This window comes from Xenia sp. Carnegie-2017, unplaced genomic scaffold (assembly GCF_021976095.1).
Source record: "Xenia sp. Carnegie-2017 unplaced genomic scaffold, XeniaSp_v1 HiC_scaffold_20, whole genome shotgun sequence".
Lineage (NCBI taxonomy): Eukaryota > Metazoa > Cnidaria > Anthozoa > Malacalcyonacea > Xeniidae > Xenia > Xenia sp. Carnegie-2017.
The window spans coordinates 10186764-10203891 of record NW_025813483.1 but is presented as its reverse complement, the minus strand read 5'-3'; the positions used below and the strand labels follow the sequence as shown (position 1 = coordinate 10203891).

Here is a 17128-nt window from a genome sequence, read left to right as displayed (position 1 = left end):
ACCAAACCACGCTCTGGTTTAGTCAGGTCACGGTCACTTCTTGCGATATTTAGTGGGATCGCTCTCAACAGTTAGTTACAGCGATTAAACGTATAGGCTACAAGCGTTATAATGCCTCAATACAAACTTATATATTTCAAGACGAGGGACGTGCAGAAGCCATTCGCCTGCTCTTTCAGCTGCTGGTGTGAAATATGAAGATTTAGACTTGAAATGGAGGAGTTTCGACAACTAAAAGCCAGTAAGGTTTATGAAAATCGCCCGTTTTGCCTTTGATTACATTCGTATCAGAATTTTAGAATACTTGATTATCAGTTCTAGATTGTGAGATTATATGAATTTGAATTACTTCTAAATTTTACTATCAATGAAGGTGGCAAGCTTCCTTTCAATCAACTTCCCATTCTCGAGGTTGATGATAAAATTTTAGCGCAGACACCCACGATCATCAGGTACCTTGGCAGGGAAACAGGTTTGTTTTGTTTATATGTTGATTTTTTATTCAAAATTACTTCAACACGAAAGTGTGTTGAAAACAGCCATGAGTTGAGATGCCAAAATGTTTAACTGTTCTTTTTGGTTTGCTCCCTTAATGTAACTTTGTAAACATGTATTACTATAAAATGTAGAATCCAATATGTCTAAATTTTGTGGTTCTCTTTATGTCTAGGATTTGCACCTATCAACAGTTTTGATATTGCAAAAGCTGATATGATTGGCGATGCATTGACCGATACCTTGCAAAAGGCCCATAAAGCGTATCTCGAAGATGAAGAACTTAAGGGTAAAATTTACCATAAAATGGCCTTAGAAAAGACATTGAATGATTTCATTATTTACTTAAGTGTTCGTATTGTAGAAAAAGATGACCAAAGAATTTTATGAAGAGACTCTACCAAATGCATTGAATTTGTTGGAGAAAATTGTCAAGTCTTCAGTGGAAATATTTTGTTACTGATAAGGTACTTACAGTTTCGGCAAGATGGCACCATATTTTGTACTGGACTGTGTCATTGTTGATCCTAATGCAGCCATGTTTAGTCCTAAATATGGAAATGAAACCATACTTTAATATTCCTCACAACACATTCAATGCAATTTCTTTTAGCTGACCTATGCAGATATCAATTTTTTGCCAGTATGGATTTGCTTTTCCCAGATACAAAGATATCCCACCCATTTTCGATAATTATCCTTGTTTAAAGTGCTTATATTACAAATTTTAGCCCCTTTTTATGAGCTTAATTGAAAATTTGGATTATTCGAAGAACTATGACATGTCGCTGGACTTTAAACAGATAAATATAAGTTCCTTAATTTTGCCTCCAAAGTCGGGTACTATTTGCGAATTTTTTACGACGCCATATTGATACTTGGACGACGTAGATAGTTGAACACGTCTGTTTCCGTCAATATAATATTATATTATAGAGATTGTTGTCGTTTTTCTTGTCTTAAAAACAAATAATGACAGTATTTTCAATATAATATTAAAAAACAAGTTTTCCGGAAAGTATGGCCTCAAATCAGTGCTCAGATAATTCGAATTCGATGTCTGAATGCGCAGGGGCGGATCTAGGATTTTTCAAACATCAGTCATAAAACGTCGGAGGCGCTCCGCACCTGGGGGGGTCTGAGGCATTCTCCCCTGAGAAATTTTGAATTTCAGAGTCTTGAAAATGCCATTTTCAGCGTTTTAGAGCAATACAAATGTATTTTGTGGGCATCGTTTTGCGTAAAAACAACACATTTTTCTTACGTTTTTTCAAAAAAAATAAAGTGAACAATACTTGAATGTTTTGCCAAATATTTAGGCTCATTATCATGCCAAATATATGGCTCATTAGCATGTCTAGGAACGTAAATTTATTTTACAATAATGCTATTCAAAACAGATATATCTCTTTAAAATTTCTACCAAGTTGTCAGGCATAGACCCCCTAGAGACCCCATTCAAACCTCTATGTAATAAGTTGTTAGAAATTTGGTACTACAAGTGACAGTTCATAGATATAGAAAGCTCAGACTTCAAACCATGCAAGTTTATTGTAACTCTTTACCCATCTCCACATCAGTGCCAGCAAATTCACCCTTTGAGAAAAACTCAAAATTTTTTCTGCCAAAGATTAAGCAAAAATTATCAGAGTGAAAATTTGCAGTTAGGTTAGCTTAATGCCATAAATGTTTATTAGGCATTTCACTAGACTATTATCTTCTGCAAGGTGTGCTATATAGCAATCACTAGTAGCATTGTATTATCAAATACAAACAGAATGTAACCAACATGTCTTTAATTATATAATTACATGAATGTTAAAAATGGTTTATGTGTCATGCTTACTGGTTATGATAAATATCTTTTCATATGATCAAAGCTTGTTTAAATGTAAAACTAAAATAATTTAGTTTAGAAATTATAATGATCATCAGAAAAATTACCTAGTGATCATGAAAATTTTGCTGTTTTGCCAAATTTCAAGGTTTATCTGCATACATAGGAAGACATTTTTACTTTATAGAAAATGCTTTTCATACATCAATAGCCCTTTGGAATTTATGGCAACAATCTGGTATGAGTTAGATTAACACACCTTTACATCTCTACATGAGGTGTTCAGTTAGAAAAGGGGACGATATGTGACATGGGACAACATTTCATGTATGTGAAATACTCAGGTTTAATACCATTCCAGTCAAATTGTCAAAATAAAAAGCTTCATGGATCATAAGACTCAAAATCACAGGTTATAGTAAACAGCTTCTCATGTAATCAATGTTAGTTTTCTCAAATCTTAAACAATATGTAGTATAACTGTCCAATGATTGAATGATCAATGATCATAAACTGAAAAGCCCCAAACATTTGTTTATGATAAAGTAAATAATAGTATGGCACCTTATGGCTACAGATTTTTTGTCCATTGAAATATATTTGCAGAAATGTAGGATTTCGCTGCCATATAACGGCCACGATTCACCAAGCATTAAAGAAATCATAGCTAAAAGTCCTTCGGCAACAACAATTTTAGAAGCATCAATCTGCTTACCATACGCCATATTAACATAAATCGCATCACACACTCGCATAAATTGACTTTGATATATTGCATTCATGCATACACTTCACTTGTCCTTTACTTACGATTTTGGATGTAAATTTCTGCTGATAAAACTCAAAACAATGTTGGCTTTCTTTTGAACATCAATGACTGAAATGTCGCTCGCGAGATCGTCTTTGCCAAGCATTTACAATTCATCCATAAATTTTTCACCTCTTGAAAAAATTCCCAGTTTGGAAAGCAGCATTCATGTCAATATATGAATTTGTAAAGATTTATAAATTCCATCTGATTGTAGTTTAGTTTCTATCATGCTTATAAAATTACTATGAAACGATCAAACATTCAATTCAGACAGCATTTTAGTTCAGTTGGCTATCAGTCGAAATCGGTCAAACCAATCACAGTAAGACAAAAATTCAAATGAACCAATTGTAAGATAGCAATTGACTCCCTTATAGGTCCGGCCACCCCAATTATCGGTCGAGATTATTCCAGACTGTCCACTGATTTGGCCATTGACCAATAAAATAGCGTTTCTGGCGTTCATAGACTCCTTTATAAGTCGAACCAGTCACACTCCGCTTATCAGTCGGTTATTCCCATTGAGCTCTATAACTCAATAACAGATTGAGTTCTATTATAGAACTCAATGGTTATTCCAGGTCAATTAAAATTCAACTGATCTGGTTACCAAGGAGATATTCATTGCATTAGTCATTAGTTTTCAATAATAAATAAAGCTGGATTTTATCACGAAGTAAATGCGATAATAAAGTAAGAATAATTAATGATTTTAATTAATATGAATAGGTAATTTTGAATTTCAAACATCAGTCGCGCGACGGATTTGACATACTCTAGATCCGCCCCTGATTTTCAGAGTTGCTCCGCTGTTTCGCGAGCTTTCCGATCTTAAAAAATAAGATACTTAGCTTTCTACTGATTGACATTTTGTAAACGTTTGTTGTAAGCGAATATGAATATGCCGAAACTTCATTTTGCAACACATGTATAATATCATTGTGCTTATTGATGGACTACCCTAAAGCCCAATGTAGATGGAAGACGCACCGAGATATTCATTTAAGGTAGTAGTTTTGGGTTCAAAAGGCGGGCAAGACCAGCCTTTTAAAACGACTCAAGTTTGACAAGTTCGAAGGCGCTGCTTCTAATACTATCGGAGCAGATTTTTTAACTCACACCATCAACACTGACAAGGACATGGTGCAGGTATTAGTCGTGGAATACTTATAATAAAATTAAGAACGACCAATCAAGATTAGATCTCATAGTTAAGCTTTTTAAAGTCTATTTTGTCTGGAAAGTATGATCATTATATTTTGGATTGCTTATGTGAGTACACAATGAAATTTGATTTTCACACCAGCACACCATTAATTTTATCGTGCACAACAGAGATCTTGTCGAAAAACAACATATTTTCCAGACTGATTTTGTTATAGGCCAGTCAGACAGACCATCAATATTTATGTGCTCAGTTATGTGTGATCTTTAGTATTAATCAATGTGGCTGATTTTGGTGTTGATGATAACAGCAAAGTTTGTTTGTGTTGGCATACTCAACTGTAGATTTATACTTCTGCACATTATTCCCTGTATGTTGTGTAAATTTTTATATCTCTTTCCATTTGTATACATAGTTAACGCTGTGGGACACTGCTGGAGAAGAGAGGTTTAAATCTTTGACTAGTCAATTTTATAGAAAAGCTGATGCGGCCATAATTGTGTTTGATTTGACATTTGCAAGATCTTTCAATGAAGCAAAAGATTATTGATTGATGCATTTAGAAAGGTTGTTGGGTATGCTAAGCAAGTTCTTTAATTTCTTTAACTGGTGTGTTTTTACTTAGAAGTTGACAGCCATCCATTTTGACATTTTGTTGGCCTTTTAGAAGCTCGGCTTATATTGCTCTTATTGGAAATAAAAGTGATCTAGAGACAAACGTGAGGTAGATAGCTTAAGAGTTTAAGGTAATTTTGTTCATTTATTGTGGCATTTGTTTTGATATTAAAAAGCAATCTAAGCTAAAATTAGCTTTATCATAGGAGTTTGCTGATCTTAAAGGCATTTATGCATTGGAAACCAGTAAAGGATCGGTACTAATGTCCAACATCTGTTGGTATAAATGACCTCATTACTGGCACAATGATTGATGATGTAATCTTTGAACCTTGTGGGTACTCTGCTAATGCTATTTTGAAGGTATAATTAAGTTTCTATCTTTCTTTAATCGAGGTTTTCTTCACTTTTCAAGTCATTACGCCAACTGAGAAGATTTTGAATGTTCGGAGACTCTAAGTCGGTATTCTAAAAGCTCACTCACTCAAACTCATCTCATAAATATCCGAACAATGCATTTTTACTCTACCCATTGATTACTTTAAAATATTTTTGTAAAACTCTTGCCGTCCATGTAGAAATGACTTTGCCTTTGATTAGAGAGAGCGCAGTTTTTATGTCCCCCTCAGTGAGCGTGAGTGTGAGTGAGCTTTTAGTGAGCATGAGTGTGAGCGAGCTTTTAGTGATTGTGAGAGTGAGTGTGAGTGAGCTTTTAGTGAGCGTGAGTGAGCTGAGCTTTTAGTGAGTGTGAGTGTGAGTGTGAGTGTGAGTGAGCTTTTAGTGAGTGTGAGTGAGCTTTTAGTGAGCATGAGTGTGACTGAGCTTTTAGTGAGTGTGAGTGAGCTTTTAGTGAGCGTGAGTGTGACTGAGCTTTTAGTGAGTGTGAGTGAGCTTTACAAAACGGACGTGACTATTTGTAAATTGCTGTTTTGGTTCATATATATTACATGAATTTAGCATTTAATGTCATAACCATATATATATCTTATATTACACGGTCATAACAATGGATCACTGATCTCGAAATAGGACTAATTCGACATGGAAAAAGTTAAATAATAAAAAACATTGGGCACCCCATACATGTACAGTGAACTGTAAAAGAACTGTTTAAAACCAGAACTCTATCCCAATTCTTCTAAAAGAACTGTTTTAAAGCATAAAAAATCAGCATAGTAACCATTGACAGTAACTCTCATTGTGCTGAGTAACCCTCACTAAGAAAATCCAAAATCGCCCCAGAGAGCCCGGTAACATAAATAAGGTGGTTACACCAGTTGCACGTTTGTTACATGGTTAACATGGTTGCCTCGGGTCTTTAGTCGTCACAGGGGCGTTTACTGACGTATTTCCGTCATCAAGAAATTCATTAGGGACGTTTAGATTAAAATATCCCCATAAGTCATCAATATATTCATCAGGAACGATTAGACTGAATGCTAATCCTCTAGACCTCTTAAGCTTTAGACTAAATGCTAATCAGGGACGATTAGACTAAATGCTAAACCTCTAGACCTCTTAAGCTTTTCTAGTCTCAACACCTCACCCTAACAATACATCACACTTACATCACACAATACATCACATCACATCACACTTAGACATTCACAGTAACCTGATGCCTCAAACTATGTAAATAGCTCTATATATATCTATATTCTTGTTAACTTCCCAATTAGTCTGAAGATGTCTTGAGCAAAGACGAAACGTCACTCTTTTAATAAATTTCATAAAACCAAATTGTTTATACTATGTTTAAAATTATTTTTGGGCTCTAATATTTATATTGAGAATTCCTCGAGAGGTTTAGTTAAAGTCCTTGGGGCTCGGCTGTGCCCTCGGACTTTACTAAACCTCTCTCGGTTTCGGGACACTTAATCCTCAATCTCCCGGAGGCATGCGTTTAAATATAATTAATGCTATTGTGGGCACCAGCCGTTATGGGGGAGCGTTTAATTATTATGTGGAGAAAGGTTCCAATCAAAGAATGCGATAAATAGGAAATCGACTTTCAAAGATCTTTGTATTTGCTTTTGCCACTTTCTCAGAGATTAAACCACGCTCTCGGTTTAGTCAGAAGGTCACGGTCACTTCTTGCGGTATTTAGTGGAATCGCTCTCAACTGTTAGTTACAGCAATTGAACGTAGAAGCTACAAGCGTTATAATGCCTCAATACAAACTTATATATTTCAAGACGAAGGACGTGCAGAAATTCGCCTGCTCTTTGCAGCTGCTGGTGTAAAATATGAAGATTGTAGACTTGAAAAGGAGGAGTTTCAACAACTAAAAGCCAGTAAGGTTTATGAAAATCGCCCCGTTTTGCCTTTGATTACATTCGTATCAGAATTTGAGAATACTTGATTATCAGTTCTAGATTGTGAGATTATATGAATTTGAATTACTTCTAAATTTTATTATCAAAATTAAGGTGGCAAGCTTCCTTTCAATCAACTTCCCATTCTCGAGGTTGATGATAAAATTTTAGCACAGTCATCCACGATCATCAGGTACCTTGGCAGGGAAATAGGTTTGTTTATATGTTAATTTTTTTATTCAAAATTAGTTCAACACGAAAGTGTGTTGAAAACAGCTTTTCATGTGTGTTGAGATGCCAAAATGTTTAACAGTTCTTTTTTGGGATTGCTCCCTTTATGTAACTTTGTAAACACGTATTACTATAAAATGTAGAATCCAACATGTCTAAATTTTGTGGTTCTCTTTATGTCCAGGATTTGCACCTACCAACAGTTTTGATATTGCAAAAGCTGATATGATTGGCGATGCATTGACCGATATCTTGGAAAAGGCCTATAAATGGTATATCGAAAAAGATGAAGAACTTAAGGTAAATTTACCGTAAAATGGCCTTAGAAAGGACATTGAATGATTTCATTATTTATTAAAATGTTCGTATTGTAGAAAAAGATGACCAAAGAATTTTATGAAGAGACTCTACCAAGTGCATTGAATTTGTTGGAGAAAATTGTCAAGTCTTCCAGTGGGAAATATTTTGTTACTGATAAGGTATTTACAGTTTCGGCATAATGGCACCATATTTTGTGCTGGACTGTGTTATTGTTGATCCCAATGCAGCCATGTTTACCCCTAAATATGGAAATGAAACCATACTTTAATATTTCTCACAACCACATTCAATACAATTTCTTTCTTTTAGCTGACCTATGCAGATATCAATTTCTTTCTTTTAGCTGACCTATGCATATATCAATTTCTTTTGTTTTAGTTGACCTATGCAGATATTAATTTCTTTCTTTTAGCTGACCTATGCAGATATCAATTTCTTTCTTTTAGCTGACCCATGCAGATATCAATTTCTTTTTTTAGCTGACCTATGCAGATATCAATTTCTTTGCCAGTATGGATTTGCTTTTCTCAGATACAAAGGATATCCCACCCATTTTGGATAATTTTCCTTGTTTAAAGGAACTTTACAAAGAAGTTCGTTACAATCCTGGAGTTGATGAATGGATGGGAAACGACCATGATGTTAAATTTTCCTTCTTTTGCAAAGAGAACTTGGTAGCTTCCTCAAAAATTTATTTTGATTATCCATTGAATTAATTATCCATTGAATAAATTTTCTATGAGCAACACGTCAAGTTGTTTATATCTTTATTTTGTGTTCTTGTCAATTATAATATTAATGCAAAATTTATTTAAACTGCAAGTTTCCAATTTTCGATTTCATTGAGTTGTATCAATAAGATAGGTTTTATATCAAATGAAGAAATTGTAAGAGAGATCACACAGAGTAAGTTTGACAGTGCACATGGCCATATGCCTTTCATTCAACGAAACCATCAACATCATTGTAAACAAAGTTCATAGATTTGTAAACTTTTCGTGAACTTTAATTTTCAATTATTTTTCCCAGTTATTCCAATCAATCCCCATGAGTTACGTCATTTTCAGAGGTGCTCCGTTGTGTCGCGAGGCTTTCCGATCTTAAAAATAAGATGCTCAGCTATTCCACTGTTTGACATTTTGTAAACGTTTGTTGTAAGCGAATATGAATATGCCGAAACTTCATTTTGCAACACATGTATATTATCATTGTGATTATTGATGGACTACCCTAAAGCCCAATGTAGATGGGAAGACGCACCGAGATATTCATTTAAGGTAGTAGTTTTGGGTTCAGAAGGTGTGGGCAAGACCAGCCTTTTAAAACGACTCAAGTTTGACAAGTTCGAAGGCGATGCTTCTAATACTATCGGAGTAGATTTTTTAACTCACACCATCAACACTGGCAAGGACATGGTTCAGGTATTAGTCGTGGAATACTTATAATAAAATTAAAAACGACCAATCAAGATTAGATCTCATAGTTAAGCTTTTTAAAGTCTAATATATCTGGAAATGTTTTTTTGCGCACTGGAGATGTTTTCCCTATAATAATGATCATTATATTTTGGATTGCTTATGTGAGTGCACAATGAAATTTGATTTTCACACCAGCACACCAATAATTTTATCGTGCACAACAGAGATCTTGTCAAAAAGCAACATATTTTCCAGACTGATTTTGTGATAGGCCAGTCAGACAGACCATCGATATTTAGGTGCTGAGTTATGTCTGATCTTTAATATTAGTCAATGTGGTTGATTTTGGTGTTGATGATAACAGCAAAGTTTGTTTGTGTTGGCATACTCAACTGTAGATTTATACTTCTGCACATTTCTCCCTGTATGTTGTGTAAATTTTTATATCTCTTTCCATTTGTACACATAGTTAACGCTGTGGGACACTGCTGGAGAAGAGAGGTTTAAATCTTTGACTAGTCAATTTTATAGAAAGGCTGATGCGGCCATAATTGTGTTTGATTTGACATTTGCAAGATCTTTTAATGAAGCAAAAGATTATTGGATTGATGCATTTAGAAAGGTTGTTGGGTATGGGCAAGTTGTTTGATTTCTTTGACTGGTGTGTTTTACTTAGAAGTTGACAGCCACCCATTTTGAAATTTTGTTGGCTTTTTAGAAGCTCGGCTTATATTGCTCTTATTGGGAATAAAAGTGATCTAGAGACAAAACGCGGAGGTAGATAGCTAAGAGTTTAAGGTAATTTTGTTCATTTATTGTGGCATTTGTTTTGATATTAAAAAAGCAATCTAAGCTAAAATTAGCTTTTATCATAGGAGTTTGCTGATCTTAAAGGCATTTATGCATTGGAAACCAGTGCAAAGGACGGTACTAATGTCCAACATCTGTTTAAAGAAATGGCAATGATTTTAATTGAGAATGTCAATCAGTTGCAGAGCTTAGACTCTGGTCCAGACAGCTTGTTCATGCACAACGTTCCTGACAACTCCAGTACAAACTATTACAATTGTTGCAATTATCAATAAATATGTTGAGCTTTGTAGTACTGGTAATAGCATGGTTTCAAACGCTGTTTGGAAAATATGCCAGAATAAGTTTCTCAATGTTTTCTTTGAAGAAAGAAAAGGTTGGTATTTTTTTGGACAAATGCACAAGAATTTACTCATCTCTTCATAATAATATAGCAAGAAAGTAATTAGACAAAATATTACAACATAAATTTTTTATTATCAGTGGCATGCTGGGAACAACTTTTATGCAGATACCAGTTGGTTGAAAATGTGCTACCAAGCACTGCAGGTATGAGTAGTCCTAAGGAGGGTCCAGGGGACATGGCTCCCCATTCCTGCCAGCATGCCACTGTTATAGTTTTAGCAATTTTACACCGATTTAGGATTTTCTCTGCCATACAATTAGCCAATCACATTCAAGTGTCATCCTGCAACATTATAATAATTATTATTATTTTAATAAATCGTATGCGTAAATTGTGTTTCCTTGTATATATGGCCAATGGTCGAATGAACATTTGAGCAATGTTATGCTTATTTTGTTTCAATAAACAAAGATAGCTTTTGAAACGAGTTAAAGTTTAATCATATCATCTCCTGAAGAAAAAGGTGAAAGTTGACAAAAGTATGCTTGGTGTGGCTTGGACCACCTGTGAATATGCTAAATACGTAAAACATGACGAACGCGAGAAAATCTTTATTAATTATGTAACTTCATTTTTAATTTTGTGGCAAGCAACTGGAAAAAGTTTCTCGTCGAAGTTGCTTTAGTGCTCAGCATGAAAGGCAGAATAACTATTTATACCATTACTGGTTGTCCATTTTGTACTCAAGCGAAGAACAAACTTCGTGTGCTCGGTTTGGAGTTTGTTGAAATCAATTTGGATGTTTATAAAACCAGACGAAAAGACATGAAGCAGAGAACTGGTCGCAAAACAGTGCCTCAAATATTCTTTAACGCAGAGCACGTCGGAGGATTTTCTGATTTCGATTCATTGGTAAATATGTTTTGTTAATCGAATCAACAACGATCAAAATCGATTGTGAACACTCAGACATATTGCAGTTAATGATTCAATTAATTCTTACTCATCTTTGCATCCAAAGTAGTTTTTTTTAGTATTTAATGTATTTTTGTTCAAAGTATTTGTTAAGATGGTTTTTCGCATTAACATGAAGTGTCATTTGAAAGGTTATAGCAAATATATTAAACCTGAGTACTTTCAGTCATTCACCACACAAGTAGTTATAAGGAAACCTATTTTGTCTTCGACATTCTTAAATATAGACATAGGCTAATTGAGGAAGCACAAGTGATCATGTGCACAGTCAGCAATGTATATACTAATGAATTAAAATGAAAGTTTAATTTCATTTTACGTTATGTACAGAAGCTATTATGTGAAATAAAGGTCAATACCATCAGCTTCATAAAGGAACAATTTTAGTCAGACCCTAGGCAAAAACCTCTGTTGCTCATTTGTATGTAGTTGTTCTATCATGTTGACCATTTAATGTCATCGCAAAGCATCAATCTGTGAATAATGAATCAATTCAAGTCTAAGGTCTTAGCTATAACAAAATAATGCCTAAAATAATACCTTGGTAAGCTGTAATTATGACTTTCCCTTCCATTGGAGAATGGTATTCATATTTAAATTATACTTTCCTTCACAATTTCTTCCAATTAGACAAAAGAAAGCCTTGATAAACTGATAAAGCTTGTGAATGAAAATGAGGCTTTGGATGATGCTCCACCTTTGCCAGAGGGGCCTGAAGACAAGGAGGGTATGTCTTATGCTGTGAATACAAATAATAGCAGCACGAGGCAATCATTTATTCAATTCAAACCATGTACTATAAATTAATTTATGTATGATATTTGGTTCACTTGTGTTGCCCCTCCGCCAACTTGTCGAGTAAATTTTCAAACATTGCTCTTATAGAATAACTCATTTTGAAAATATAGGTTACAGCACAGAACATTAAGTTCTTTTAAGCTCTTTTAAGTAACACAGTTCTTTTAAGAACTATTAACTTATTACTTTTAACATTCACCATGGTATTTGCAATCTTTAAAACGATTTTCAGATTTGTCACATCCAAAACATTCATATTGCTAGAAAGAGCCAATAAAATGTGTGAAATCTTGCCATGCCCATTTACAAGAATAAACCTGAATCAAGGAGTGAGGGATAAACCAAATAAGCCGGCTGGCTACACCCTTTATCAGGTTGTTTGTAATATGATTATAGGTTTCGAAGTATCAGAATTTACCTGTGAACTTGATGAGTATGCTGAATTGGTGAAACAGATAAAAGCTAGTGGGATTGTAAAAAGTAATGGAAGTTTTCTTTGGTCGTACAAGAACACTTTCAAAGGAAAAGAGCTTGTGGATTGGTTGGTCAGCTCTAAAGAAGTTGGTAAGTTAAAAAGAGTACTTTATGACACTATATTGTCATTAATTCATGCATGACGTGACTATATTCAAAATAAATTAAAACTGGTTTCTCTTATTTGATTTCTTTGAATGAATTATGGTTTTGTTGAAAACAATTTGGCCAATAACTTATGTGACGTCTAATTTGATAAAGATCGAACAAGAGGTGTAGCAATGGCCCAGAATCTGTTGGAAAAGCATTTACCATCACGTAAAAAGACTTAACCGAATTTCATGATGATGAAAACTGTATCGATTTCTTGAAGACGATGAAAGCAATGCCCTTAATGCTGATGTCAGCCTCAGATTGTGAACCAAGACCTGGTAAAGACTAAAATGCTATTACTAGACCTTATTTGTACGATGAATAATTTGGAAATGAAACTATTTATATGAATTTGAAACAAGAGTTTTCTTCTTCAAATTAGCTGCCGTAGTTGGGGAATCATTGAGAAAATTCATTCTCCAACTTTATGCAAAATATCTGTCGAAAGATGGCAAGGTAAGTACTGAATTGATTTTCACTGAAAAATTGTTTTAAAATCAATTCGCACATTGTCATATGCACATGAGAAACATATGGATCTGATGAGATTTGAACTTGCATCTTTGTTACGCCATCAAGGCTACAGGGATTGGATAGGTAGTCTCCTATAAGCTACACATTGCAAAATTTTCTTGTAGCTTAACGAATAGAACGGCAGATAAGTATCCGAAGGTGCGAGAAATAATTTTTAAGATTTTTTTGCTTGAGGAATAGTAGATTTGTTACTGATGGAATATCAGATAGTCGTTATTGCAGGAATATTTGAAAGGTTTATCGGAGGAGGAGTTGAAGTGTTTGCAGATAGAAAGATAGTTTGAAATTTTATCTTTGAAGTGATAATCGGAAAGTGTGACGATGAAGAGAGACTGGAGGAAATTAACGATCGCCAGCTTCTTGGTTGGCTTGAGTATCTTAGTTCTCATACTTTTATTGACTTAGTTTACTATTCATTAAGTTTTTGCTTTCCTTCAGGGCGTTGATTACACGGCTATGAAGTACAGCTCAGAGTTCAAAGCGTACGTGAATCATACTGCTGAGTTGAAGAGAGTTCAACTTGAAGAATTGACCAAAGAAGAGAAGTTGGCTTTCTTTATCAACACTTACAATGCTCTTGTCATTCATGCAAATGTCGTAAATGGACCCCCCGTCAGCTTAATGCAGAGATATAGGGTAATGCTGTCTTTTCTCTATTCAATGCATTGTGATTACTGATTTAGGAGAAATAGGCAAAAGGAGTGGCATTACTAATTAGCAATAACTGTGATGCTTCGGTCTTACAAATTTTTTGTTGCCTGTATACAGTGTAGGGGCTGTCTCTCGTTCCTATCTAATTATGATTATAATACAATAGACAGCGGGCTCCTTTCAAATGGGTCACGCATCTAATGTGGGCCAAATGTTTTTTTTGCCGTACATTAGGAGGATTAAAAGCATCATCTTGAAGTTCTTTGATGTTAACAACGTGTGCCAATTTCATTTTTTAGTTCTTCAACGTTGTTAGTTACATTATCGGTGGGCACAAGTATTCGCTGCACGAGATCGAAAGTGGAATATTGCGGGCCAATCGCAGGCCGGTCGCGTCATTCTTCCGGCCTTTCTCGAAAACGGATCCTCGTTTAGCGTTCGCTCTACAGGAGCCCGAGCCGTTGATACATTTCGCTTTGGTATGCGGTGCGAAAAGCTGCCCTCCCATCAAGACATACACACCACAGGTAGTCTACTAAGTTTTTCTAAGGGACTGGGGTATCCTTTATATTTAATGGGTCATATATATTGTTTGCTATATATTTACGTTGGTTTAATTAGTTGCTCTTGGTATGTGTGTGGACATGGTTATACGCACTCGAAAAACCTGGGGGGTTAGACGAGATTTGAACTGGCGCGAAAATTTTAATTACTCCTGTTAATTTTCCAAGACCACGAATGACTAAAACGCGTTTCAGCGTAGCCGTAGCGTTTTTCCTTTTCTTACACCGTTTTTCCTAACAGCTTGATGCACTTTGTTTTTCTAAAGCATTGACTGCAGTATGAAATTTCGCTTAACTCTTTGCGTATATATTATACGGGAAGTCTGTTTTTTTTTATCGTAAATCTTTAGGACATTTACGAAGAAATGAAATTGGCAGGAGAAGCGTTTCTCGAGGGAGACGATGGCTGTCAAATCATTCCGGAAAAAAGAGAGGTTTAGTTTTGTTCAAAATTTTCAAAGTTCTACATTCCCCCAATATTATCTACATTCCTCAAATATACAAAAAAAAACATTGTCTTACTGTGATTTGTCATTTAGGTCAAGCTAAGCATGATATTCAAATGGTACAAAGAAGATTTCGGCTATGACAAAAATGAGGTAGCGTTGTTGTCAGATTGCTTGGAACTGAAAGGCATTAAAAAGGTTTATATCAGGGACAGGGGGGGGCTTAGATTAAATGATAATTTCAAGCCACCTGTCAAATTTATCCCGTCAATATTTTGTCGTGAGATGGCATATAGTTCCCAGGCCTTCCGGCTTTGGAGTCTAGCGGCAATAAAAGTCCAAAAGATTAATGGTATTTACAATTTACGGGGAGTGGGCAAAAGGCGGTAGCCTTCCTTATTAAGCTATAGATTCTTTGAGAAATTCTGTAGAAACGAAGGCTGACCGTTGAAGAATAATTGAAACAAGCATGTAATGTAGACAATCGTCAGCTATAATCTCACAATTAATTTGGCCATAGTATTTACCAGGCTACTTGTTGACGTCATGCTCCTGTTCTGTTAAGGTTATCAATCGAAATTTCGCTTAAAGAACGAACGTTCTATGGCGAAATGCATTCGTTTTCATGCATGTATCTTTCCTACGTCAGTCACGATACTGTTTATAAAAAACATTTTAGTTCTGTTGACAGTCCCTTGGATTTTATAATAGCAATGTAAGCAGCACAGACATAAAGTTGCGTGTAATATTTCACCTGGTTGTTTGTGAGAACTCTAAATACCACAAAAATATAGTTGTTTATTATTTTAGCAATAAATGCTTCTTGTAAGCTTTCATTTGCAATATTTATGTGTAGACTAAAATGAATCAGTTTTTATTTACATCCACTTATACATGGGCGTAAGAAGATCGATAATTGGGTGTATTTCGCCATAGAACAGTATGTAGACATAAAACGAATGTATTTCGCCATAGAACAGTGTTAAGTTCCTTTGATTATAACATGCAACACAAATATGACCCCTCCCCCCCCCCCCAATTTATCGATGACAAATCATTTTTATAGGGGCTACTTTTTTGTCCACCAACTGGTCGTATTGTTTTTTGTATGTTCAATTGCTTTCATCTGTTTCAGGTAGTACTATGGGTTTACGATCACATGGGCGAGTGTCAAAAAAAGAAAGATCTTGCCGAACTGCTTGTAACTGGTGATTTCAAACTCACCCACATGTCTTACAACTGGAGCTTGAACTCAAAATAAGACACAAACGAAAAAATAGGTGTTCGTACGTACACCATAAATATACTTATTATGTAATTTTAAGCTTCGCAAGGTTTAATTCGTGTTCCTGCAATATGTATATGAGTAGACGTTAAGAAGGATATGACTTCGGAAAGGATACTTAACACAGCTATAACTGCCTTGGGTATTAATCACTTCCAACGATTTTGTAAACTTAATCTTTTTTACGCAGTATTATGCCGCATGTAGTTCTATAAGAAATGTGAAGCACTTTTTCGTTTGTCGAAAGTCTGACTGATTCTTTCATTATGATTTGTTTGGATTCTTTTAGTATAAGGTCATTACAAAGCAAGTTTGTCAATCATACTTTTTATGGTACATGTTTCCCGTACGTTAAAGGGCTTTCAGTAGAAGCAGTGACTCAGCCAACTCGATGATTACTTTTTTTGAGGTGGAAGTTGTGGGAGGGATTCGTTTAAGCATTCTTTTCTTCGTTCGGTTCCGTAGAAATCAATTCTTGCTGTTATTGACTTGAGTTTTAAAATATTTTCTCTCGATTACTGTGGTTGCCAACGCCAAGCTGTGTTATACAACATACTGATGCTTGGATCGCTCTTGCATTGCACTATCTTACGAGTAGAACTAAGAGATCAAGGTGAAACTTGCTTGTATATTTTTATCCAGTAGAATTTCTGTAGTTGCTTGTTGATGAGCTGGGGCTCTGGAACGTCGATAACTCTCGGGGCAAATATTCATATTCTCCTAGTCACAGCAAAAGAAAGTAATCAGGGAAAACATGCATATAGGAATTCCCTCCCCCACTAATTACCATTGTTTGTTACTATTTAGGGTCTAAGAGGAACAGAATCATTTGAAATGTAGTCCAACCAAAATTTGATTAGGTCAAAAAATTCTAATGCAGTTAAA

General features: G+C 35.1%; 3 protein-coding genes and 1 pseudogene across 3 annotated transcripts; all 4 read left to right on the top strand.

Annotated features, from left to right (window-relative positions):
* The first annotated feature begins 209 nt into the window (after positions 1-209).
* On the top strand, positions 210-4858 carry LOC124441661 (GTP-binding protein YPTC5-like). Its single transcript, XM_046992126.1, has 5 exons — positions 210-241; positions 374-472; positions 671-784; positions 4579-4622; positions 4724-4858. The coding sequence occupies exons 1-5, from the start codon at positions 214-216 to the stop codon at positions 4856-4858; spliced, it is 420 nt and encodes a 139-aa protein (XP_046848082.1). The 5' UTR covers positions 210-213.
* Positions 4859-5503: 645 nt separating this feature from the next.
* Positions 5504-8560, top strand: LOC124441659 (glutathione S-transferase 1-like). The gene is made up of 6 exons (XM_046992125.1): positions 5504-5648; positions 7119-7217; positions 7353-7451; positions 7654-7769; positions 7844-7948; positions 8270-8560. Exons 1-6 carry the CDS (start codon positions 5504-5506, stop codon positions 8504-8506), a joined length of 801 nt encoding a protein of 266 aa, XP_046848081.1. The 3' UTR covers positions 8507-8560.
* Positions 8561-8873: 313 nt separating this feature from the next.
* Positions 8874-10415, top strand: LOC124441658 (ras-related protein Rab-30-like). Its single transcript, XM_046992124.1, has 4 exons — positions 8874-9211; positions 9678-9838; positions 9927-9985; positions 10085-10415. The coding sequence occupies exons 1-4, from the start codon at positions 9011-9013 to the stop codon at positions 10291-10293; spliced, it is 630 nt and encodes a 209-aa protein (XP_046848080.1). The 5' UTR covers positions 8874-9010; the 3' UTR covers positions 10294-10415.
* A 254-nt stretch (positions 10416-10669) lies between these two features.
* LOC124442287 lies at positions 10670-16567 on the top strand (annotated as a pseudogene).
* The last annotated feature ends 561 nt before the right edge of the window (positions 16568-17128 follow it).